Source organism: Heterodontus francisci, chromosome 42 (assembly GCF_036365525.1).
Source record: "Heterodontus francisci isolate sHetFra1 chromosome 42, sHetFra1.hap1, whole genome shotgun sequence".
Lineage (NCBI taxonomy): Eukaryota > Metazoa > Chordata > Chondrichthyes > Heterodontiformes > Heterodontidae > Heterodontus > Heterodontus francisci.
The window spans coordinates 9,307,648-9,335,190 of NC_090412.1; the positions used below are offsets into that span (position 1 = coordinate 9,307,648).

The following is a 27,543-nucleotide window of genomic DNA, read 5'->3' on the forward strand; positions in this document are numbered from 1 at the left end:
CAGAATTAAGGAGCAACAGGCTAGCAGATAAATAAAACACTCATATACTTGCTCAGTGATGCAATTGGAAGTTTAAGAAACTAACACCTTTCAATAAATAAATGCTAATGACATACACTGTCTGTGCCCCACATCCTGATGATGCTTTTGGCATTCCAAACATATTTCGATTTGCAGTGGGGATGAAACTGAATAAATGATTTGATGTAACTCCGTGCCAATGTGACATGCTAACATCACTAAGAAACTGCTTAACTGATGACCTCCGCCGGTTACTGGGAGTGAGATGCTACGGGCCCAAAGAGTGAGACAAACCCATTTAAGTACATAGAACTGTGTTTATTTTAAAAGTGCGAGACACACAGAAACAGGTTACATTTAGGTAACTAAAAGTATTGAGTCTCAAAATGAGTGAAACTTGGTGAGACCGATTCAGGTATGTCCACAGGGCCACTATCTTTGCTAGCTAAAAATGGGCATATTTTAGGCTATTGGTCTTTATGTTTAAACCACAGTTCTAAACTACTTGGATGGAACAGATGACTGCTTCAAGTGGTGCCCATGACTTTTTCTTTTGCCCAGCCCACTCTCAAAGATATACAACTGGGCTGGTTTCTGAACGCAAGACTTTTTACTTCAATTATTTGAAATGCAGGTGAAGGGATGGGATAAAGCAAGTGTAGGGATGGCTTCTTAAATACAACCAATAACAGTCCCAACAAGGACAACCTCAAACAGCATCTGAGTTGGTCTGTCCAATCAATAGGCTTGAACCTTGTTGACCAATGGACAATCTGAAGTAGTGCAAAGCATATGATTTGCAATGGGAAGCTCTCCCAGATGCAGAAACCATGACTGGTTCTGCCAGGATATTTGTTTAAGGGAAACTACATTGAGTTTCACGTATTTTGGACTCTTTTTTTTTTAGTGAAGTAACTGAAAACACTGAATACCGCACACTCTTAAAGTTTTAAGAATGCCTGTTACTAATTGACAACTTTTATTTTTTTTCGCCAAACAAATTCAAGCAGGCTTTAAGGTAAACATCCATCAACTGCAGCGGTTAAAACAAGATGCACCGATCGATTTTCTTTTTATTAAATACTTTTTTTTTTAAAGATCAAATCCTATAGTAACAAAGCTATGAAGATCTACCAACATTCATAAACAAACAAACACTGGGTATTCTTTTTATATCATGCAAAATCCTGCATCAATTGCCTTTTTTAAAACTATAAGAGATTAGCCCCATAAGATACAGTAACAATGCAATTAATTTACTTTGCCTCTTTTAAACAGGAATTTTATATCAAGCTCAGGCTTAAATTATGTGGTACATACTGTCCAGACTGTGCAAGATTGTTAAAGATGCAGAACTAGGTACATCATTATTTTTGTCAAGTAAACACATACAGTGAAAATATTGACCATAAACAACACATGCATAACCTCTGTAAAACTGCATATATATTTTAAATGTGTGACCATTTTTTCCTAAGGTCGCAAACCCACTCCCAGCTAGCACAGTGGTGTCTATCAATGTAAGCACCCTGTGCCTCATGTCTGATCTTATACTCCGAATAAGATGTTACCTCGCTATACATTTACACCATACCTCAATGACACAAGGCAGAGTATAACCACCAGGCAGCTCAAATGGTCGTGATCAGTAACTAGATTACAACATACTGCAAACTTTTGTATGCAAATGACTCAGCATCTTTTAAACCAAAGATAAGTTTACTGCACTTAGGCCACGACAAAAACTTCAATATTATACATTCATATTAATTTTGCTGTAGAGAACACTGGAAGAAATGTTAACAGATGAGAAAGAAATACTTTTTTGTGTGTGTTCATTTCAATAAATGAGATCACAGCTTCACTTTGCACTAGATCGTTAGGAGAGAGAGAGAAAAAAATACAATCGCCTAGAAGTATCATTTTTTTTTGTTTCAGCTTCACAGAACAGCGATGTCATAAGTCTTGGCCTTCGAATTTCAACATATGTTGCTCATCAACCTCCAGGAGGGTTCTCGGATTAGCAATTAACCTTTACCCCTCACTGACAGAAGGAGCTGCATTTTGCATGGTATCCTTCTGGCACCTTGACCTGAACCTACTGTAACAATATTACTCACGTAGTGACAATTACTGATCAAAGTTAAAGTAACCTTGATTAAATCTTGACAAGAATGGCATACTTTTTTTTAAAGATTTCTGAGCACTACACCGACTGTTAGTTTCGTGATTTTTAGTTTTTATTATTTTAAATTATGGATGTCCGTACTTTGGCAAGTAACAGGTTCAGAAACGATTTTGCTTGAACCACTGCCATCAAACAAGTGAGTTATCAGGTACATATACAGCAGCCATTTTATCTGTACACCTCCCATACAGCAGAAACAAACACGATGGATCCATGAAAACAACAAATAGGCAGCCACCACAGCATCATACACATGCAGATTGGCGCATGGTGCTGCTGGTCTTCAATAGTTCACCACGACAGTGATCGGCTTCAGTCCACTGCTTAGACGAGAAGTCTACTCCAGCATCTCCAAGCTGCAAAGGAGAAGATAATGCGTTCACTGTGTATTTCTTTCTACCAGGCAGCTACCTACTGAATCTGCGCTGACTTAACATCATTCCTAGGGTGTGGCCTCCCAAAATTGCACACGTGACACAAACTGCGCCAAAGTTTAATAGAAACTCAACATCATATCTCAACTATAATAAAAGCAAAATACTGCGGATGCTGGAAATCTGAAACAAAAACAAGAAATGCTGGAATCACTCAGCAGGTCTGGCAGCATCTGTGGAAAGAGAAGCAGAGTTAACGTTTCGGGTCAGTGACCCTTCTTCGGCCGAAGAAGGGTCACTGACCCGAAACGTTAACTCTGCTTCTCTTTCCACAGATGCTGCCAGACCTGCTGAGTGATTCCAGCATTTCTTGTTTTTGTATCATATCTCAACTTTTTGTTTCCGTACCTCTTGTCGAAAAACCTCAAGAGCACTGATATAAATGAGACAAGGTGACTATCAGGTCAGCCCCTCCTAGCTAACCTCTTCCAAAACACTGGTATAAACCAAAGGGCTACTTCAAATTTTCATCAAACTCCAATAATGTCTCATCTTTGACTTATTGAGTGCTGGAATTTGAACCCCTTTTGACTGAAGTTATATTGAAAATAGGCAATAATATTCCAAACCCTAAAACCAAAATACAAACATTGAAATTATTATTTATATATATAAAAAGGAATTAGTTCAGATTGGTTAATTTCATTTTCATGCAGGGAAAGTTAGCTGTCTAATAAGATTCACAAACACAAGATAGATATGGATATGTTAAACTACAGCATGCTTGTTATGGAAGGATAATGCTGGAGCCTATCTTTACCTAGTTTCACATTTATTGTACAGGGTAACAGGATTATAAACATGTAGCTCCTCACTCAAAACCCTCCACCAGTCTCAGTAAGTGTCTGCTTAGAAGTGCTCAAGTAAGACCCCAATTAACACCCTCCACCTACATATAACCAAACAATTGATATACAATTAACAGATTAACAGATATTCCATTCAGACCAATGTAGTTAATCCGACCATAAAGTCTTTACAATTCCCTTCAATCACAATACCAACTGTTTCTTAAAATACAGCAGGTTGTCACTTCCATGCTCCGACCCAGGAGTCTATTCCATGTCTTGACCACTCAGTGGCCAACCTTCCCAATTTTCATTCTTAAATTTTCCACTTAGTAGTTGGAATCTTTGCTTCCTTGTCTCACTTGCATGAGTTAGTTTGAAGTGGTATTTGAGATTTAGTTTTTCCTATATCATATATATATTGATTAAAGCCTCCCTCACTCGCTTCTTTTCAAGGCTGACAAGCCCAAGTTTCTCCAGTCTTCACTCAAGTCCAGTGCTGGAATAATAGGGCGCATTTTGTACACTGGCTTTCTTTATGGCACATTCCTGGAATGGACTTGATCATCAGAAGGAGAAGCTTCACCAGCGGGCTCCATGGGCGTGTTACCTCATGCCCTTATCCTGCACCTCCACTCCACTGGCTCAGCAACTATAGGGGTGCAGGTTGTCTACCTACCTTCTCAGCCAAGGGAAGGGGAGAAAACATCTTAACATACCATAAAATGTAGGGGTGATACTACCTGTAGAACGTGTTCACTGGAGTGGAGCAGCAGGGGCTCCTGAGCAGTGGAAGTGTATGTTCTGCCACTTGCCCTCACGACGATGCCAGACACGGGTTTCTTCAGATTGCGTAGTCCTTGGTCTGCCCTGACTGTCGATGTACTGTGTTAGACGGATATAGGCAATACAGGCAGCATCCTCACCGATTAGGTGGACGTGTGGGTTGAGAATCGTAGTGTGGATTGGCTTACTGTTCTTTGACAACACTAAAAAAAATGATATGGAAATTAAAAAGTTACACAAGTTTCATTGGATCACGTCCACATGAAGAGTAACAATTGTGTCAAACTGCCACAAGCAGACTCATTTGTTGTGGACAGACACTGGGGAAAGTGCTATAACAATTTCTGTCTGAAAATGCAGAACTGTGGACAACATAACAGTTCTGTTTTAAAGAAAATTTCTGGGCATTTTGTTCCTTTTTTGGGTCTCTTCCTTTCCCTTGTCCAACTCCCCAGCGATGGCTGCATGATCTGATCCTCAGCGTCTGCGAACTAAACATGGCGAGCAAAATATTGTTCAATAGAAAATACAGACTAGCTACAGGTATGGCTATGGTGACACTGTTTAAGCCACAAGTGCTCACACCATACTTCATGTCTGCATATTTCTGTCACAAACATCTACCACCATTCAGCGAGCAAGGAAGTAAAGCACTCACAACAATCAAAAAACCATCACGCACACTGCTTTTCATCTTACCATTTTACAAATTATTTATTTATTTATTTAGAGATACAGCACTGAAACAGGCCCTTCGGTCCACCGAGTCTGTGCCGACCATCAACCACCCATTTAGATTAGTCCTACATTAATCCCATATTCCTACCACATACCCACAATTCCCCTACCACCTACCTATACTAGGGGCAATTTATAATGGCCAATTTACCTATCAACTTGCAAGTCTTTGGCTGTGGGAGGAAACCGGAGCACCCGGCGAAAACCTGGCAGTACCCAGAATTGAACCCAGGTCTCTGGAGCTGTGAGGCTGCGGTGCTAACCACTGCGCCACTGTGCTGCCCACAACAACACACAAAAAGGTCAAAGTTCAGATGCATATGTTGTGTGATTATGACTATTGGCACAACAGTGCCAGCAAGTGGTCCATTTGTTATTTTTATGTGCCAATCAGAAATGCAACTTGCCATATCTGAATTCCCAATTTGCCATGTGTGGCGAGTGGCAAATATATTAAACAACACTATGCTTGCATTGTCCTGGGCAGAGGCTATGGGAATTGCTCTCACATTCTTCTCCATGTGGAAACATGACATCTCCATCTGGTGTTCCTTCCTCCTCCTCCCCCTCCCCCACCCCAACCTAGCACTGTGGAGATTGAAATATTGGAGGCTGATATACACAAGCACATGTATACTAATCTGTACAACATTCAATATTGTAAATTGCTATGTCAACATCCCCCATTCAATTTTACTGTGCCAGCTGTCACAACGCAGTTACAGGTTTTAGGCATTAGGTGGCTCTGTGGGTGGAGTTTCTGAAGGCTCTGTCCCAACTCCATTGCATTCTTGCGTATATATAACACACAAGATAACTTTAAATTAATTGACCAACCATTGGTGAGGCTTAGGGCAATTTGCCAGTTAAGAAAATGTGACCTAAGTTTTCATCTTTGCCTGGTTATGATGCAAAGTTTATTTATTTTCTTTATTTAGAGATACAGCACTGAAACAGGCCCTTCGGCCCACCGAGTCTGTGCCAACCATCAACCACCCATTTACACTAATCCTACATTAATCCCATTACCCTCTCACACCCCCACCTTCCCTCAATTCCCCTACCACCTACCTATACTAGGGGCAATTTATAATGGCCAATTTACCTATCAACCTGCAAGTATTTGGCTGTGGGAGGAAACCGGAGCACCCGGCGAAAACCCACGCGTTCACAGGGAGAACTTGCAAACTCCGCACAGGCAGTACGTAGAATCGAACACGGGTCGCTGGAGCTGTGAGGCTGCGGTGCTAACCACTGCACCACTGTGCTGCCCTAGTGTTGGAATTTGTGAGAAATTTCACTATATTGCTACGCTGGAAGAAAGCCAATGTAATGCAAATCTTTGCAGTTCTGAATGAAATCACATACTTACAGTTCTCAAAATAAAACTTGTGGAAATCCATCCCCTCCACTAGGTTTCCAAGGGCTTCAGGCTCAAATGAGGTTAGACCTGGGTCACAGATTTTCCTGAAAGAAATATACCATCATCTCTTTACACTCAAGATTCCCAAAAATATTACAATAAGATATAATTTTTCCGACAGGCTTTAACACAAGATATTTGATTCTCATGAAATGCCTGTAAAGAGACTGGTGTAAAACTGTACTCTAAAATTATTAGGGATTGACAGTAACGCAGGGGCTCAGTCTTGAACCTCATTATTGAAATGATTCCATTAATATTTTTGCAAGTGGCAACCATATTACATTAACTGGTTGGTGAAAGGATCCCATTGGTTTGCACTGTGCTGGAATGTCACATCAATCAAATTGTCCTCCTCTCACACATACTTGCATCTTAGCTAGGCTGCAGTTGGAGTTTTGGGTGCAGATTTGAGGAGCCGTTATAGGAAGAAAATGAAAGCAATGGAAAAGATGCCATGAAGACTCATTGGGATGTTACCCCAAGGATAAAGAGTTACAAATTGAAGAGATTTAAGTAGATGGGCTCTCTTATAAGGCAAGGGGTTGAATTGGTAGAGGCCTTCCAAGATTGTGAAGATTTTAATCACATTAAATTTCAATCACATTAATGTTTCAACTGGTCAGTGAGAATGTAACAAATTGAAGATAGTTTTGTGAAAGTGCTTCCATTCATAAACTTTTTTGAGGACTCATGTTTTAAATTGTGGAGATGGATTCATTGGAGGACTGAAGTGATTCCACAGATGCTGGACTTTTTTTTTTGAAAAAGGTCACTGGAAGAACATTTACTGGAGTCACATGTCTTCAGCTAAGTAAACAATAGGTGCCTTCTGACTATGGGAGTTGTTTACAAAAGAAGTGATGTGTCAAGATTTATGGTGCTCAAGAGTAAGTTTCATTTTTCAATACTGTTCTGAGTCAGTTGGGTTTGTATGCTGTTGAAAGAAACACCCAGCTCATCTTTTCTCCACCTCTGAGAAACCCTGAGACTCAAGTGTAAGAAATAGAGAAACCGAAGCAGCATTTCTCCTGAGAAGCTTCTGGAAGACATCCTCTTGACATCTCCTGAACAAACTGCTACTGAAAAGATTCCAGTGACCTGTCTATGTGTACTCGGATGCCAGACTGTATGCATCTGGAACATAACATTCCTTATCCCTTTTCTTCAAAAAGTAAGTACCTTGGCCAAAGCATCTTTATTTTTCCTTTAAGTGTGTGTGTGTGCGCACACACGTGCTATTGGGTATTTAGAAGGGAATACATATATTTACTGTCATATTTCAAACTGTGTGTTAAAGCTTTGCATCTTTATTGACCAAGTCTTGTTTTGTAATAAATTAATATTTTTGTTGTTTATTAAAGAAACCTGGTTGGTGGATTTTATTCTGAAACTAAAATAGAGTATATAATTGGCCGCACCGGTAACTGGGTAAACATTGAAATATATGTTGTGACCTGTGGAGAAGTGGGACTAGAGAAAAACAGTGCACTCCTCCCGCTTTGGTAATAACAATACTCACAAAAAAAGAATTAGAGAAGCTTAGAAGCAAAAAATATTTTTGTACAGGCTGCTTAGAATGTGGAATTTTGTGTCACAAACAACTGAAGAAGAATAATCCATAAATTCTTTTAAAAGAGAATGGGGTAGCTCACTGAATTGAGGGCTGAATGGTATGTTGTGCTGTAACAATACTATATAATGCCTTTAACAGTTAAAAAAAATCACAAGGTGCTTCAGAGGAGTGTATTCAGGCAAAATATAGCTATATTAATAGAATCACATTCCCAATTCTGTTACTGAATTAGTACTAGAAACACAAGAGAGGTTGGTTTATTTTCTTCCACATTAAAAGGGTTATTAGAATGTGAAGTGCATTAAACAAGTGACTGGAGCCAAATCAATCCCAAAATTTAGAGGGGCAATTGATAAAAATTTCAGAAGAAAAAATAGTGAAGCACATGAGTGGAAATGGGATATTTTATATGCGTTCTTGGGATGAGGGCATCACTGGCTAGACCAGCATTTATTGCCCATCCCTAATTGCCCTGGAGAAGGTGGTGGTGAGCTGCCTTCTTGATTCACTGCAGTCCTTGGGGTGTAGGTACACCCACAGTGCTGTTAGGAAGAGAGTTCCAGGATTTTGACCCAGTAACAATGAAGGGACAGCGATATAGTTCCAAGTCAGGATGGTGTGTGGCTTGGAGGGAACTTGCAGGTGGTGGTGTTCCCATGCATCTGTTATCCTTGTCCTTCTAGGTGGTAGAGGTAGTGGGCTTGGAAGGTGCTGCTGAAGGAGCCTTGGTGAGTTGCTGCAGTGCATCTTGTAGATGGTACACACTGCTGTCACTGTGCATCGGTGGTGGAGGGAGTGATTGTCGAAGGTGGTGGATGGGGTGACGATCAAGCGGGCTGCATTGTCCTGGATGGTGTTGAGCTTGTTGTGTGTTGTTGGAGCTGCACCCATCCAGGCAAGTGGAGAGTATTCTATCACACTCCTGACTTGTAGCTTGTTGATGGTGGACAGGTTTTGGGGAGTCAGGTGGTGAGTTACTCGCCACAGAATTCCCAGCCTCTGACCTGCTCTTGTAGCCACAGTATTTATGTGGCTACTCCAGTTCAGTTTATGGTCAATGGTAACCACCAGGATGTCGATAGTAGGGGATTCAGCACTGGTAATGCCATTGAACATTAAGAAAAGATGGTTAGATTTCAGATTTCCAGCATCTGCAGTATTTTGCTTTTAATTTGGTTGGATTCTCTGTTGTTTGAGATGGTCATTGCCTGGCACTTGTGTGGTGCAAATATTACTTGCCACTTATCAGCCCAAGCCTGGATGTTGTTCAGGTCTTGCTGCATCTGGCCAAGGGCTGCTTCAGTATCTGAGGAGTTGCGAATGGTGCTGAACATTGTGCAATCATCAGCGAACATCCCCACTTCTGACCTTATGATGGAGGGAAAGTCATTGAGGAAGCAGCTGAAGATGGTTGGGCCTAGAACACTACCTTGAGGAACTCCTGCAGTGATGTCCTGGGACTGAGATGATTGACCTCCAACAACCACAACCATCTTCCTTTGTGCTTGGTATGATTCCAACCAGCGGAGAGTTTTCCCCCTGATTCCAGTTGTCTCCAATTATGCTAGGGCTCCTTGATGCCATGCTCGGTCAAATGCTGCCTTGATGTCAAGGGCAGTCGCTCTCACCTCACCTCTGGAGATCAGCTCTTTTGTCTACATTTGGACAAAGGCTGTAATGAGGTCAGGAGCTGAGTGGTCCTGACGCAACCCGAACTGAACATCACTGAGCAGGTTATTGCTGAGCAAGTGCCACTTGATAGCACTGTCGACAACCCCTTCCATCACTTTGCTGATGATCGAGAGTAGACTGATAGGGCGGTAATTGGCCAAGTTGGATTTGTCCCGTTTTTTGTGTACTTGGGCCATTTTCCACAATGCTGGGTCGATGCCAGTGCTGTAGCTGTACTGGAACAATTTGGCTAGTGGCAAGGCTAGTTCCGGAGCACAAGTCTTCAGTACTGTTGCCGGAATGTTATGCGGGCCCATAGCCTTTGCAGTATCCAGTGCCTTCAATCGTTTCTTGATATCACGTGGAGTGAAATAGATTGGCTGAAGACCGGTATTGGTGGTGCTGGGAACTCAGGAGGATGACGAGATGAATCATTCACTCGGCACTTCTGGCTGAAGATGGATGCAAATGCTTCAGCCTTGTCTGTTGTACTGATGTGCTGGGCTCCCCCATGGTCGAGGATGGAGATGTTTGTGGAGCCGCCTCCACCTGTCAGTTGTTTAATTGTCCACCACCATTCAAGAATGGATGTAGCAAGATTGCAAAGCTTAGATCTGATCCGTTGGTTGTGGGATCGCTGTTTCCACTGTTTAGCATGCAAATAGTCCTGAGGTCCTGGGTTGTAGCTTCACCAGGCTGACACTTTATTTTTAGGTATGTCTGCTGCAACTCCTGGCATGCCCTCCTGCACTCTTCATTGAACCAGGGTTGGTCCCCCGGCTTGATGGTAATGGTAGAAGGGGGGATATGCCATTCACTCCCTCCACCACCGACGCACAGTGGCAGCAGTGTGTACCATTTACAAGATGCACTTCAGCAATTCACCTAGGCTCCTTAGACAGCACCTTCCAAACCCGCGACCTCTACCACCTGGAAGGACAAGGGCAGCAAATACATGGGAACACCACCACCTGCAAGTTCTCCTCCAAGTCACACACCATCCCGACTTGGAACTATATCGCCGTTCCTTCACTGTTGCTGGGTCAAAATCCTGGAACTCCCTTCCTAACAGCACTGTGGGTATACCTACCCCAAATGGACTGCAGCGGTTCAAGAAGGCAGCTCACCACCACCTTCTCAAGGGCAATTAGGGATGGGCAATAAATGCTGGCCTGGCCAGTGACTCCCACATCCCATGAATGAATTTTTAAAAAAATGAGGTTACACATTGTGGTTAAATACAATTCTGCTACTGATGACCCACAGCGCCTCATGGATGCCCAGTTTTACATTGCCAGATTTGTTCGAAATCTATCCCATTTAGCACGGTGGTAGTGCCACACAACACGATGGAGGATATCCTCATTGTGAAGACGGGAACTTTGAGTCCACAAGGACTGTGTGGTGGTCACTCCTACCAATACTGTCATGGACAGATGCATCTGCGACAGGTAGATTGGCGAGGATGAGGTCAAGTAGGTTTCTCCCCCTTGTTGGTTTCCTCACCACCTGCCACAGACCCAATCTAGCAGCTATGTCCTTTAGGACTTGGCCAGCTAGGTCAGAAGTGGTGCTATTGAGCCACTCTTGGAAATGGACATTGACGTCCCCCACCTAGAGTACATTCTGTGCCCTTGCTACCCTTAATGCGTCTTCCAATTAGTGTTCAACATGGAGAAGCACTGATTCATCAGCAGGGGGGGGGGGAGGCGGCGGTGGCAGTAGGTGGTCATCAGCAGGAGGTTTCCTTGCCCATGTGTGACCTGATGCCATGAGACATCATGGGGTCCAGAGTCAATGTTGAGAACACCCAGGGCAACTCCCTCCCGACTGTTTACCACTGTGCTGCCACCTCTGCTAGGTCTGTCCTGCCAGTGGGACAGGACATACCTGAAGATGGTGATGGTGTATCAGGGATTGCTCTGATGTGAAGCTTGTGTAGTGCTGAAATTTCTATGTTGTTCAAAATAAACTAAAAACATGATTTAAGTAAGAGGAGGGAAATGCATATCATATATAGGAGAAGCAGACTGTATATGGACAAGGTGAAACTATTGGAGGTTCAAAGGGAAATTATTTCCCCTCCACTTTGTACAGTGGTGCACAGCTGACTGATTGACAGACATCTGACTCCAATAATAATAATAATGTGCTTTACAATGGGTTTGAGCATCCAGGCATTAACATGATAAAAGCGATCCTATAATGTAACTTACTTTCATTTCCTATTTCACTGTGAAAGGAATTCAGCGCAACAAGACTGCCTTGCAAATGTTAGCTTCAACCAATCATATTGATGGGTTCATATAAACTTTAAGGGAATAACTTCCCTAATTACATTGCATTTTAATTAAGAGTAAATTGATAAGGAGAAACACCAGAAAGCATAGTGCTTCAGCAGCAGTTGGAAACATGGCCATTCATAGTCTCCAGAGGGCTCCCTCAGCCTTCAAATCTCCATAAACCGATTCCCTCTACTTTCCGACTTCAGATACCTACAGTTCCGGCAACAACAATCTGCATTTATAAACCGTGCAAAATGTATTAAAATGTCCCAGGGTGCTTCAGAGGAGCGTTATCAAATAAAATTAGACACCGAGCCACATTAAGACACATCAGGGCCGATGACCAAAAGCTTTGTCAAAGAGGTAGGTTTTCAGCAGCAGCTTAAAAGTGAGGGAAGAGAGGTAGAGAGGAGGAGAGGTTTAGGGAGGGGATTTCAGAGCTTAAGGCCTTGAAAAATGAAGGCACAGCTGCCAATGGTAGTATGATTAAAATCAGGGTTGGTCAAGGGAATAGCAATAGGGGAAAGGACTATAGTTCGATCCCATTTCTTGTTCCCCCAACCCCCAAGTATAATGTATCATTGGTTATACAAGTATCATTTATCCTTCGACATTGGAAAGGCCAGCCAGAAAAAATCTCATTGCATTTTGAAGAGATAAGAGAGGAGTGGCCCTTGCATGTCAGATTGATTTAAGGAAAGACCTTGCCTCACACTATCTGCCATCCCACCATGTCCCCCCACCCACAAAAAAAAAACATATTTGAACACAGTGCCAAGAGGAAGTTAAGTTGTCTGGAGAATGGAGAGCTGCAGTGGATAGGCTGCACTTTCTGATACAACCTTAGGTGAGGTCAGAATAATCAGATCTAGGATTGTTGTGCAAAGGCAATTAGGATTAAAATGGTAGGGATGTGGAAAACGAACCCAGGCCATTGAATTGCCCTGTCTCCGCCATGCTATGTGGGAAGGCACTGAATGGACATTGGGTAAGGGGAAGGGCACAGGGCAAATTGCCACTCTCCTGTTGCCCAAGATATCTTCTTGGCTGAAGGTGGGTATACTTTATAAAGGTCCAAACAGAAGGACAGGTTTAACCAGGTCATCCATAACATACACCTGGACTATAATGGAACTCGTGCTAAGCAGCTTTGCCTCACTTCTTATTTTCTGTTGTTTGTATAACAAGTTGATACTAATTTCTAAACTGCCATGGTAACCACAGCCTATCAGGATTACTATTTCCTGATCAGATTGCTGTAACTACTCCCCAAGATTCATGGACATAACAGTTTCTCCTCTTAACTCTGGCAGTTAATTTTGAATAAACCTTACCAGTACTTCTATCCAAGTTAAAAAGTTTCTCTTTTCCCACGGTATTAAATATTCAGAGAGTGAAGAGTGCAACAAAGTCTCAGGGAGGCACAGGTGCGATCCTGAAAAGTGCCATTGTCAAATTACACAAGAATCCCAGTTACTTGCTCTTAATGGACCACTGTGCCTACAAAAAGCTTACTGAATGGCATCAGACTCTGGCAAGGGGCCCAGACAGTGTCGGCTGTGGCTCAGTGGGTAGCACTCTTGCCTCAGAGGTTGCGAATTCGAGTTCTACTCCAGAGCACAAAATCCGGGGGAGTGCTGCACTGTCAGAGGAGACTGGATTAAAACTGAGGCTCTGTCTTCCCTCTTGGGTGGCTGTTAACAGTTCCCGTGGTGCTATTTGAAGAACAGCAGAGAAGTTATCCCTGGTGGCTTGGACAATATTTATCCCTCAACCAAAAACACTAAAAAATAGAAACAGATAATCCAGTCATTATGACATTGCTGTTTGTGGGAGCTCACTGTGTACAAATTGGTTGCTGTGTTTCCTACATTATAACAGCGACTGCACTTCAGAAAAGTACTTCATTGGCTGTGAAATGCGTTGGGAGGTGTTGGAAGTGGTGAAAGGCACTATAGAAATGTAAGTGTTTCTTTACAAGGATGTTGCCACTGCCATACCATGTGTTTTTTTTTTCCTGTTTTACTGTTGGAAACTTTAATGATAAAAGAGTGGCTTCAAGCTGTGATTATTAGACTATAATTCCAATACCTTCAGGCAATTGTGATTTTACCTGACTATATCTTCATTATACCATGTTCGAACCTTTCTTTAAACAAGCATGCTCATCTTCCTTTCCACTTTTCTTGATAGCTCTGCATTAATTTGAAAGACTATCTGGCCTCTTCCTTTTCATCAGGAGATGCAGTCCTCCCAATGTTTATTTAAATTAGGATTTAAATATTAATATTGGGCTTCAGCTCCATGACATTTTCATAATACCCATGGAAATTATGCTTGAGGTTCCATTTGTCATCTTAGAACACTAGTATTGTAATTAAATGCAGTACCTAAGAGAATTATCTTTTGCGTCAACTACAGGCATAGTCTTCTCATTAACAACTTACCATAAATATTCACAATTATCCAAACTTGAAAAAGCAGAACCACATTATTTATATCATATCTATCCAATTATTCATTTGTAAAAGTCTCGTGTTTAGCACACATCAGACATAACATTTCAAACTGTCAAAAAATTATATATATATATCTATCTGCTGTTTTCTTTTCCTGATAACCTGGCCCCAAGGGAAGTTAATAATGTATAAAATTTGTTTTGCTTCAGCCTTTTTTCTTCCTCTTCTCTTGCAGGGGGTAACTGAAACAAGGACATGTTTCCATGAGCACATTGAGTCCTCAGTCACTCACAGCAGTGGCTATTCTTCATGCATGCCCAGTTAGCAAGTGTCAGTAGGCTATTGAACCATGGCAGGGATGCAGGGGAGGGAGCGAGTAAGATTACAATCAAGCCCAATCCTGCCCACATCCCATGTCACATGCAGATACTTTGAGAGGGGTCAATGGATTGCCAGTGAAACCCTGGAAGATGTTCACCCTCGCCTGGTTCAATGGAGGCCAGTTATACTGTGCCCACTGCTACCATAACTGAGACTAACAGGTAGCCCAGAGCTTCCTGGGGTCAGTATCACTGTGTATTGCAACACCTGAAGGAATTGCCCATTCAACTATTAGGAGAGCTTGAATATTGAGAGTTTATTTCTCTATTAACAACTGTTAATTTTTTTTTAAGGTTAAGTAAATAAAACTACTTGCAGTTATGTTTATCGATGGATTAATATTTGAACTGCTCAGATGTGGCAATAACAAATTGGAATTGCAATTGAAGAAGCCTAGTTTTGAAGTGAAATGTTATGTAGTTTCATAAGTTTTTAAAAAAATATTCGTTCCTGGGATGTGGCGTTGCTAGCTAGGCCAGCATTTATTGCCCATCCCTAATTGCCCTGGAGAAGGTGGTAGTGAGCTGACTTTTATAACTGCTGCAGTCTATGTGGGGTAGGTACACCTACACTGCTGTTTGGAAGGGAGTTCCAGGATTTTGACCCAGCAACAGTGAAGGAACGGCGATATAGTTCCAAGTCAGGATGGTGTGTGACTTGGAGGGGAACTTGCAGGTGGTTGTGTTCCCATGCATCTGCTGGCCTTGTCCCTCTAGGTGGTAGAGGTCTTGGGTTTGGAAGGTGCTGTCTGAGGAGCCTTGGTGCGTTGCTGCAGTGCATCTTGTAGATGGTACACACTGCTGCCACTGTGCGTCAGTGGTGGAGGAAGTGAATGTTTGTGGATGGGATGCCAATCAAGCGGGCTGCTTTGTCCTGGATGGTGTCGAGCTTGTTGTGTGTTGTTGGAACTCTCATCCAGGCAAGTGGAGAGTATTCCATCACACTCCTGACGTGCATTGTAGATGGTGGACAGGCTTTGGGGAGTCAGGTGGTGAGTTACTCACCGCAGGATTCCCAGCCTCTGACCTGCTCTTGTAGCCACAATATTAATATGGCTACTGCAGTTCAATTTCTGGTTAATGGTAACCCCCAGGATATTGATTTTGGGGGATTCAGTGATCATAATGCGATTGAACGTCAAGGGGAGATGATTAGATTCTCTCTAGTTGGAGATGGTTATTGCCTGGCACTTGTGTGGCACGAATGTTATTTGCCACTTATCAGCCCAAGCCTGGATATTGTCCAGGTCTTCCTGCATCTGGACACGGACTGCTTCAGTATTTGAGGAGTCACGAATGGTGCTGAACATTGTGCAATCATCAGCAAACATTCCCACTTCTGACCTTATGATTGATGGAAGATCACTGATGAAGCAGCTGAAGGTGGTTGGGCCTAGGACACTACCCTGAGGAACTCCTGCAGTGATGTCCTGGAGCTGAGATGATTGACCTCCAACAACCACAACCATCTTCCTTTGCGCTAGGTACGACTCCAACTAGCGGAGAGTTTTCCCCCTGATTCCCATTGACTCCAGTTTTGTAGGGCTCCTTGATGCCATACTTGGTCAAATGCTGCCTTGATGTCAAGGGCAGTCACTTTCACCTCACCTCTTGAGTTCAGCTCTTTGATCCCTGTTTGAACCAAGGCTGTAATGAGGCCTGGAGCTGAGTGGCCCTCACGGAATCCAAACTGAGCATCAGTCAGCAGGTTATTGCCAAGCAAGTGCCACTTGATAGCAATGTTGATGACACCTTCCATCACTTTACTGATGGGGCAGTAATTGACCGGGTTGGACTTGTCCTGCTTTTTGTGTACAGGACAGATCTGGCCAATTTTCCACATTGCCGGGGAGATGCCAGTGTTGTAGCTGTACTGGAACAGCTTGGCGAGGGGCGCGGCAAGTTCTGGAGCACAGGTGTTATATATGTATATATTGTTATACTATCTGTAAAGTATTAGGAACTAATTAGCTAGGAACTAATTCCAACTGGATCACATCCACACTGGATGTGGCAACACTGCACAGCTTAGATCTTATCTGTTGGTTACGGGATCGCGTAGCTCTATCACATGCTGCTTACGCAGTTTAGCACGCAAGTAGTCCTGTGTTGTAGCTTCACCAGTTGACACTTCATTTTGAGGTATGCCTGGTGCTGCTCCTGGCATGCCCTCCTGCACTCTTCATTGAACCAGAGTTGGTCCCCCGGCTTGATGGTAATGGTAGAGTGGGGGATATGGCGGGCCATGAGGTTACAGATTGTGGTTAAGTACAATTTTGCTGCTGATGGTCCACAGTGCTTCATGGATGCCCAGTTTTGTATTGCTAGATCTATACGAAATCTATCCCATTTAGCACGGTGGTAGTGCCATACAACACGATGGAGTATATCCTCAATATGAAGACGGGACTTTGTCTTCACAAGTACTATGCGATGTTCACTCCTACCAATGCTGTCATGGACAGATGCATCTCCGGCAGGCAGATTGGTGAGGACGAGGTGAAGTATATTTTTCCCTCTTGTTGGTTCCCTCACCACCTGCTGCAGACCCAGTCTAGCAGCTTTGTCCTTTAGGACTTGGCCAGCTCGCTCAGTAATGGTGCTACTGAGCCACTCTTGGTGATGGACATTGAAGTATCCCACCCAGAGTACATTCTGTGCCCTTGTCATCCTCAGTGCTTCCTCCAAGTGCTGTACAACAAGGAGGAGTACTGAGTCATCAGCTGAGGGGGGGGTGGGGGGTGGGCGTTAGGTAGGTGGTAATCAGCAGGAGGTTTCCTTGCCCATGTTTGACCTGATGCTATGAGACTTCATGGGGTCTGGAGTCGATGTTGAGGACTCCCAGGGCAACTCCCTCCCGACTGCATACCACTGTGCCGCCACCACTGCTGGGTCTGTCCTGCCAGTGGGACAGGACATACCCGGGGATGGTAATGGTGGCATCTGGGACATTGTCTGCAAGGTATGACTCCGTGAGTATAATGATGTCAGGCTGTTGCTTGACTGGTCTGTGGGACAGCTCTCCCAACTTTGGCACAAGCCCCCAGATGTTAGTAAGGAGGACTTTGCAGGGTCGATGCCGGGTGGTCCGTCCTTTTTCATTCCTTATTGACTTTGTAGCAGTTAGATACAACTGAGTGGCTTGCTCGGCCATTTCAGAGGGCATTTAAGAGTCAACCACATTGCTGTGGGTCTGGAGTCACATGTAGGTCAGACCAGGTAAGGACAGCAGATTTCCTTCCCTAAAGGACATTAGTGTGAGCTTCTGCTTCAACCTTAACACCAAAACACCCAGATTGAGTTGGTAGGCAGCAACGAGTACCGGCTTGACTTTAAATGAAAATCATTTCCTTTAACTTGTTGGAAGTGAGCCAATGTGTATAGTGTGGGGGCTTGGAAAACCAGATGCTCGAACACTAGTTGGGCTACTGGGGACACTCACACAATACATTCTGTGTCTTTTTCTCCCCCAACCGCCCACATTAATTATTCCCAATTCGGTGCCTTACAAGTACTGATGAACCCTAGTAATGAACACTGAGTTGAAAATCACGTTGTGTCTGATGGGTTTTTCATTTACAAGGAATGGCTTTTAATCCACCCATTCTACTACACACTCGCAGTAATAGATTAATTTCTACAAATGACGACTTTTGTTGTTTTCTGAAGTGCATCAGCTCCCGATACATTATGACTATCAGACTGATAATTGGTCGGGCAGTGAATGCTTTTAGCATGACTCACTCAGCTATTGAGGCCCACTTTATTAGACAACCAGATGTATGGAGTTTTCATGTGCTTGTATAATTAAGCCTTTTTAGATTATATTTGAACTCTAAACTTGTGTGTTTTGCAGGAGTCGCCACTAATTTGAAGGTAATTCAAAAAGTGCAGCTTGTGATTCATGGAGTTTCTTTAAGATTGATGGGTGATTATGACAGTTGATTGTACAGTTGCGTTTAACACCGGGTGAGCTGCAGATGCTGTGGGAGGTGCTGACAAGCCCAGAATTCAGCAGCCAAGTTCTTTGTCTCCAGCTTTTATTTTCAACGCCTTTAGTCCCAGGTGGCAAAATGCAACATGTTTTGGACGAAAGCAGGAAAAATTCTCTATTTAAAAAAAAAATGATAAAAGCTTTTATCCCCATGCTTATTAACTTTGTGGACAAATTTAAACTTTATACAACAGCAGCAGGCAGCTTCAAACCATAAATACTTTGCATCATAACTTTCCATTTTAGATAGACCAAAGTATTGTGAGTTTAAAAAGACAACTTTGGTTAGCAGTATTCTTAAAAGTTTATTTGTTCGTGAGAAGAATGAAGACTTGCAATTTGCTTTGGTGCTCAGAATTATTTATTACACCTCCTATTTTAGCACTTTCTTCATATTTGTACTGCACACCTAAATCATTGTGTTATGAAATTGCTTCCATTTTCTGTTAAATGTTTTTGAGGACTTGGGTTTTAGAACTGAAAAGGATTCCACAGATGCTAAACTTTGTGTTTTTTTTAAAAAAGAGGTCATCGGAAGGTCTTTTGGACTTGGCTTGTAAACAACCCTCACTGGAAGCCACCTGTCTTCAGATAAGTACCCAGCGGGGCTTTTTGACTTTGAGAAGATGTTTACAGAGAAGTGACAGGTCAAAATTTATAGGGGTCAGGAGGCTTGACTCGTGATTTTGTTTTGGTTTCGCTTTGGACAGTCAGTTGGGGTGTGGACAGTGTTTTGAAAGGAGTTTGAAGATCAACCTGCCAAGGACAAAACCCCAGCTCAGCCTTTACCATCTCTTTAAAAAGCCTGCCAGCTTTTCCATTTGTGCAAAAATCCTGAGTATCCAGTGTGATAACCGAAATCCTTGATGCTGCATTCCTTCTGAAAGGCCAGCCAGAAGCTCCTATTTGCCATGTTTCTCCTGGAAAGCCTGCCAAACTGATCATGAACATTGCCTGAAAAGAACTGTTCTAGGAAGATCCCGGTAACAGCCATCTATGCGTATTTGGGACGCCAGACCAAAAGGAACAACCAACATTTTTCCATATTCTTTTTCTTCAAGAATTAGCAAGTATTTGGCCAAAGTATTTTTTTTGTTGTTTTTTTTTGTAACAAACCTCTGCAGAGAGAGAATTTCTGTATTTTTTTCAGTGTGAGTTTGTGTGGGGAATTTAAAAAGGGAACTTTTATATTTCAATCTGTGTATTAATGCTTTTATTACAGGATAAATATTGTTCTGATTATAAAGGGAGAATTTTGTTGTTTATTAAAGAAACCTGGTTGGTGTATTTTATTCTGGGATAAAAATAGAGTCTATGATTGACCATTTAAATATATGTTGTGATCTGTGGAGAAGTGGTACTAGAAAAAAACAGTGCACTCCTCCCACCTCGGTCCTAACAATTGATATACCCAGTGAGCAGAAACAGTCCCAGAACAGAACTCTGGTGAGACATTGCTACTAAACTCCATTCACTGAGAAATGTTTCTTCACGTTTCCTCTCCTCATCAGTTTTTAATCCGATATGTTATCCCTCCCTAATTCTGTACCATTGCCCAATCCTGTGTGCTAATCTCCTTTCCTACCTCTCCAAGGTGAGCTCACACATCACCTTTGCAAGATTTGCCCGAATGCAATCTGGTGCCCTTGCTTTCTAGTAACCTTTTATCGCTCTATTTGGAACTTGGATTTCACCAAATTATGGTCACTGTTGCCAACGTGCTCGCATGAATTTAACTCATCCACCTGATCAACTTTGTTACTCATAACCAAATCTAGCATCACCCCTCACCCTGTAGGCCAAACATACTGCTTGAGGAAGGAGTCCTGCACACATTTTAGCAAATCCTTTGTTCCATTTACTCCTTCCTTGTTCCAATGAGCGGATAACAAAAATGTCCTGGAATAATAATTTTGGAATTCCTACTTATCTCCCTCCTACTGATTTCCTCCCACTATTTAGGTTTGGTAGTACAATTCCACTAATATAACAATCTTATCTCTGAACTGTAACCATATGTCCTCTCTACAGCAGATATTCTTCACCACTACTGCCACTTCTCTTCCTTTCTTACCCATTCTTTCATTCCTAAAAATGTTATAACCCACCCGCCCAGATGTTAATGTTATTAAATCTACTTCTTCCTGCAACGCAATTGCTTCTAATTCCCCCGGTTTACTTCTCACACTCTCAGCATTATGACACATGCACTTTATCATTATTTTGGTTGCCTTTAGCACTATTTCTTTCTTTTCTCTTTTATTTTTGTGCAGGCTAACACCTCTCGACTTTGCCTTTCCCACTAACTTTGACATGTTGTGGATCCTCCTCTCTCTTCACCCCTGCATTGCCAGCCATGCAAACAGCCAGCCAGGCCCCAGACCCTGGAATTCCCTCTCTAAAACCCTTTGCCTCTTCACCCCACCTCCTTCGTTAAGACCCTCCTTAAAACCCACCTCTGTGGCCAAGCTTTTGGTCACCCTCCAAATGTCTCCTAACTTGGCTTGGTACTATTTTATTTTTCAGATCATACCTGTGTGAAGTGCCTTGGGGTGTCTTTCTATCTTAATGATGCAATTTAACTAAGTTATTGTTGCTCTAACTCGCAAATATAATTTTCCTCCTGTATTATTATTCCTTCTGCCAACTGTCCCTTTTGCTAAATTTGTTTTATATTTGTATATTAACTTCATCTTTTCTACCTTGTTCTTTTGATTGCTTTTATTTTCCCTGTCCCCTTCCTTCCGAGTTTTAATGACTCTTCATCTATCTGGACTGGATTGCAAAGTAACTATAGCAGAGAAACAGCCCATTTGTCCCCATTGGTTTATACCAGTGTTTATGCTCCACATAAGCCTCCTCCTACCCTACTTTATCTCACCCATCAACATAACCTTCTATTCCTTTCTCCCTCACCTAATACCATTCACCTTAACTCCCCTGTGGGAGCGAGTTTCACATTCTAACCATTCTCTGGGTAAAGAAGCTTCTTCTGAATTCCCTATTGGATTTATTAGAAAGACTTGCTCTTCCTACCCCTAGGAAAATGATACATTGCTCTAGGAATCCAGCAAAGATGGAGAACCTTCTCTTTGAATGGCAATTTTAAAACCATTTTTCCCAGAAATAGTTTGCAATTCAGAGTGCCACAATTCTCAATCCTTTAGCATTTAGGCCATGTATCCCGCTTAACGTGTTTATGAATTCAGTGTATAGCCACAAAACACGATCCAGTAATGCAATTTTCTGTGACACCTCATTTTCTCCCAGGCAGACTATCACTGCCAAACCTTTTCATTTATTCATACTCATTCCTCCTCTGGCTTATTGTTTTTTTTTAATGAAGAGCTCAAAAGCATTTTTTGTACTGGAATTTTGCCTTTTATCATTGGATTGTAGAATGAGCAAGTCCATTGAAAAATACCCAATACAGCACACACTCAACGAGTCTCTTTAGCTCGGGATCAGCACCCATCCACTGGCTTAAACATCTACTCCCTCCACCATTGCTGTACCATGGCTGCAGTATGCCCTATCTATAGGATGTGCCCAGGTGAGGCCCACATCCTGAGAAATAATTAAAACAAAAATGTTTTCAGGCTGGAAATTGAAAAGACTGTGGAGCCCCTGTTCATTGTGTGACCTGCCACATTTCCCACCCTCCGAAACTGCGAGCAGTGGGATTCAGAAAGCCAACATTAAAACCAACATCAATTCTGTCCTTGACTAGCCCAGACTTACGTGTAAGCTTCAAAATCTCCATTGTTGATTGCTTCGATGAGCTGTTCAGTGATCTTGATGATGTCCTGCTTGCGTGCTAGAAGTTGCAAAAACAAAGGGAGAGAAAAATGAAGATGTAGCTCAGTAAAGTATTGGTTTTCAGAATGGACATGCTAGATATTCGAGCGGTTTCTGTGCAAAAAAAAAAGTTATTGCTCCCTCAAATATCAGGCACATTTCACTGAATAGAGCTCATTATTCCTGAGGCATATTTCTAAATAAGTTAAGTCTGTAAACACCACACAAGGGAATGGCACCCAAGCTAGTCACTCCATCAAACTTGTCAGCCATCGTGTCTAACATCCATTTCTCAAAGGCAGCATTTGCTAAACCACCTTCTACCACTGGCTGAAGAGGAGGAACAGCATTAATATCAGTGGACTCTTCCCCTGAATGGAGATGTCAAAGGTTGCAGCACTGTCCCACAAAAGAAAGAGTTAATCATGCAAATACTTACTTTCCAAAGTATGTTCACCTTGCCTCGGTGCAACAGTTGCTTGCACAAGAACATTTAGCTGAAAACCCGACTCACCTGAAATTTACTTAGTGATCACAGGAGAGCAAACATGGGACGGATGCTATTGTACACTCAGTATGCCTGTGACTTGGAGGGAAGCTTTCAGAGCACAGCAAAAGAAGAATAACAGTGTCACTTACATTCGAGATTCTCCTCCTGTTGCTACAAGGCACCAATGTAACCGTTTGCTCTCTGCTTGAACTAGCAGTTGCAGAGGGTGCTTTCACTGCTTCACCACTGATGGCACAGGTGACTTTCATTCTACGCATCCGCCTGGCTTTGTAGAGCAGGATGCTGGCTCACTTCCTCTCCACATGCAGCTTGTGTTGACACGCGACTCCGAGCTGCCTCCTCAGGCAGGGAGGATGATGGAAGAAAAGTCGCTGTGCCATTTGGCCCTCTTTGACCTTAATACAGTTGACTACTCCTTTTAGTTTAGAGATACAGCACTGAAACAGGCCCTTCGGCCCACCGTGTCTGTGCCGACTATCAACCACCCATTTATACTAATCCTACACTAATCCCATATTCCTACCACATCCCCACCTGTCCCTATATTTCCCTACCACCTACCTATACTAGTGGCAATTTATAATGGCCAATTTACCTACCAACCTGCAAGTCTTTTGGCTTGTGGGAGGAAACCGGAGCACCCGGAGAAAACCCACGCAGACACAGGGAGAACTTGCAAACTCCACACAGGCAGTACCCAGAATTGAACCCGGGTCGCTGGAGCTGTGAGGCTGCAGTGCTAACCACTGCGCCGCTGTGCTGGAAAGCAAATCGTCCTTCGCCATCCCAGCCTAGGTTAATAACGGCACTGACCCAACCACCAACTGTGCTTGAGGGCTCATTGCAAATTGTAGTTTGTTTTATGTAAAGTAGTACTGTTGCAGACAGACAGTGTTAGTTAACTTGGGGCTACCTTGTGCCTCATTTGGTCCCTTTTCAGACAAATGCAGCGGAGGCCACTTAGGTTCCTGCTGAGATAGGATTCCGCTGATGTGCTCAACTTAGCATTGCCAACTCTGGTTGGATGTATTCCTGGAGGTTTTATCATATGACCTCCCACCTCCAACTGCCCCACCCAGTTAAACAGCCTAAATAACCCTCATCTCGAACATATTATAACTAATGAAAGGGGTCAAAAAATGAAAAAAAAACACACACAGACCACACCTATGAATAATGTCCAGGAGATTAATCGTTAATTCCTGCAGTCACCATGTTGGCAACCCGACTGTTTAAACGAACATTGCGTCTAAGCAGTGATCTGTTGGAGTTATAGAAGACAGTTAACAGTATGGAAAGGATATATCCTGTAAATTACTTTAATTGAGTAAGGCGAGGAATTAATGGCTAACATTGGGAAGCTTTTTTTTTTAATTGAACAATCAACACATGGAGTTGAGTTCCAAATAGAATAGTGGAGGGGAAAACATCAGAACGGAGTGTTGCAATGGCGGGGGGGGGGGGGGGGGGGAACAAAGGAACATAGGAAGAGAAGGCCATTTAGCCCCTCAAGCCTGTTCTGCCATTCAACGTGATCACGTCTAATCTCTGACCTAACTCCATACACCCGCCTCTGCCCCATATCCCTTACGTTAACAGAAATCTCATCAATCCCAGAATGAAAATTAACAATTGATGTAGCATCAACTGCTGTTTGTGGAAGAGAGTTCCAAAATACTACCATTTTTGCGTGTGGAATTGTTTCCTAATTTCACTCCTGAAAGGCCTGGATTTAAGTTTTAGTCTATGTCTCCTACAACCAGCAGAAATAGTTTCTCTCTATTTGCACGATCAGTTCCCCTTTAATACCTTAAGGGACATTTAAGTACTTCTGCATAGATGAATTAAAACAGGATGAATGGCCTCTCCCCTCAGTCATTATTGTGTAACCTTGTAGAGGGATGCCCTGTACCTCTAAGGCAGCGTCTACCCTTTATGTCCCAGCTTGCCTTCAAAGATTAATCACGGGTTGAGGGACTGCTCTACGGAGGTCAATATTTAAGAGGTGTGGACAATCTGAAACAAAGCCAGATTTGCTTGGGAGGGTGAATCTTTACAGTGAGCCTGTTGGTTGACAGGTTTTGTTCTATTTTGTTTTCAATAAACGAGCTGAAAAATGGTCCTGCTCTTCCTTAAACTGATCCTGCTTCAATTGGCAGTAGCAAGGCTAAAGATTTTTTGTGCATACTTGCTCCATGTCGAGCAAATTTATTTTCTTCAGTACTGTAAATAGTCACTTGGCATCATTGTGTAGCAATGTTTAATTGAATTTAAATGGGCTTCAAGTGCAGGATGGTGACCGAAAATTTTAATGCACTAGTCAACCCATTTATCTTAAATTCATTCATCATCGCTGGGTCAAATTCCTGGAACTCCCTACCTAACAGCAACTGTGGGAGGGCCTTCAACACACATACTGAAGCAGTTCATGAAATGGACGATTTGTTAGTTACATCAGGAGTTTGAAGCTTGATGGGCCATTTTTCGACTCAACTGGGAAAGAAGTCAGGATTAAGCAGGTGCCTTTTTCCTTGGGTAGGAAATGACAGCAGCAAATTTTGGGTCTAGAGTAAAGTCTTTTTCACCCTAAAATTAGTACCAGTCAATTCAGTTATGCTGCTTTGTAAGAAGTGAAATGGAGAAGAATTTGCATAATTTTGAGCAACGGGAAATAATTAAAATTTGCCTTGCAAACAATATTCTGTTCAGTCACTTTTTTTTCATGGAAAATAAATTATCCATTGATTTAAAAAAAAAGCAGTTCAAGAAGGCAGCTCACAGCCAGAATATTAACATCCTATGAATGAATGAATAAAAAAAGTGTACCCATTCCACTAAATTAACAAATAAACTTTGTGCAAGGGCATTACACAGACATCCACCATCAAATCGGTGCAACATCGAGGGCCGAAGGGCCTGTACTGCGCTGTGATGTTCTAATTCTAATTCAAACCCCATCTGGTAACAATCTACGCCCACAAAGGTTTTTCTACTGTGTTTCTCTTCAATTGATTTGAACTGTTAATGCCCTTTGGAACCATACTCCAAACAGGCTGCCTCAAAAATGTGACTGTGTTAATCAGGAATAATAGTATTTTAGAAGAAATAAAATCTTGTTTTTGTAAATCAGCTGGAAATAGGCCCTGCTTGTGGGAAAAAACATGTTCCAAAGGCAGCAGCTTGTAGTTAGATAAATAACTTAGAAAAATAAATGGGGTCTCTGGTTTATGGTGACACACTATGTTCTTGTATATTTATTTAAAAGCAAATTCTGGAAATCGGAGGTAAAATGCAGCAGGTGCAAGAGTACGTGAAGGTGAAAAAAAAGATTAACATTTAGCTGAAGGATCTATTTGTCAAATAATAACCTCTTATATCTTTCTTAAGGTGCTGATTAACGTGTCCTGCATCTTCCACTTTTATTGGTTGGGATTCCTGAAGTTTTATGGTGACTTACATTGTACGATTTTGTCAAGTTTTTTCATGAAAGCTCTTAAACCAGCAGTCTTGTCCATACCTTATGCAGATGGCTCTGTTAATGAGCTGTGCGCAGACTAAATGCAAGGCAGCAGGCATTACAGGACCAAACCAGAAACACTCAAAGATTGTTTCTAAAGAGGGGGAGGTATTGCTGTCAGTCTATCCAAGTCTCACCACCGGTGCACTGTGGCTACAGTGTGTACCATCTACAAAATGCACTGCAGCAACTCACCAAGGCTTCCTTGACAGCACCTTCCAACTCGATGGACAAGGGCTGCAAGTGCATGGGAACACCACCACCTTCCTGTTCCCCTCCAAGTCATGCACCATCCCGACTTGGAACTATATCGCCGTTCCTTCACAATCGCTGGGACAAAAACCTGGAACTGCCTCCCTAACAGCACAATGGGTGTACCTACACCACATGGACTGCAGCAATTCAAGGAGGCAGCTCACCACCACCTTCTCAAGGGTAATTAGGGATGGGCAATAAATGCTGGCCTGGCCAGTGACGCCCACATACCATGAGTGAATAAATAAAATAAAATTTTTAAAAGGTGACAGTACAGTGGGACAACCTGGGGGTGGGAGAAGGAGGGAGAACAACAAAATGCTTTGTAAAATCAGTGTGAAATGCACACACAACACCATAAACAGTCACAGGAACAAAATCCACACAAAACACACAGATAAGTTGGCTTTAAAAAAAAATCTGGAAAAAAAAACATCTGATTTCAAAATTTAAAAAGTCTCACTCCCTCAAAAACATACAAAGAGAACAATGGTATAAAACAAGGGATCATTTAAAACAAGTTCAGTTCCTAAAGAATCCTGTTGTTAAATCCTTACATCATCGTGAAGGCTTCTTGTGAAATTCTTTAATTATTTTAATGGAAGTTTTTTAACCTGTTTGTTTACTCCTCCATTCACAATCAGAGGAAAGAATTTAGCTCTAGTGAGTTAAATGTTCAGGTCCCTGTGATACAAGATCAAAGTCACCGGGGGTCATTT

General features: G+C 42.4%; 1 protein-coding gene across 2 annotated transcripts in view; it reads right to left on the reverse strand.

Annotated features, from left to right (window-relative positions):
* Positions 1-962: 962 nt before the first annotated feature.
* Positions 963-27,543, reverse strand: part of camk2g2 (calcium/calmodulin-dependent protein kinase (CaM kinase) II gamma 2) — a 346,094-nt gene continuing 319,513 nt past the window's right edge. For both annotated transcript variants that reach the window (XM_068020525.1, XM_068020524.1), the window contains 4 exons: positions 22,485-22,560; positions 6,328-6,422; positions 4,175-4,420; positions 963-2,565 (listed from right to left, as the gene is read on the reverse strand). In XM_068020525.1, coding sequence (XP_067876626.1) covers positions 4,188-4,420; positions 6,328-6,422; positions 22,485-22,560 — 404 coding nt within the window. In that variant the 3' untranslated portion in view covers positions 963-2,565; positions 4,175-4,187. The remainder of the gene's footprint in view (positions 2,566-4,174; positions 4,421-6,327; positions 6,423-22,484; positions 22,561-27,543) is intronic.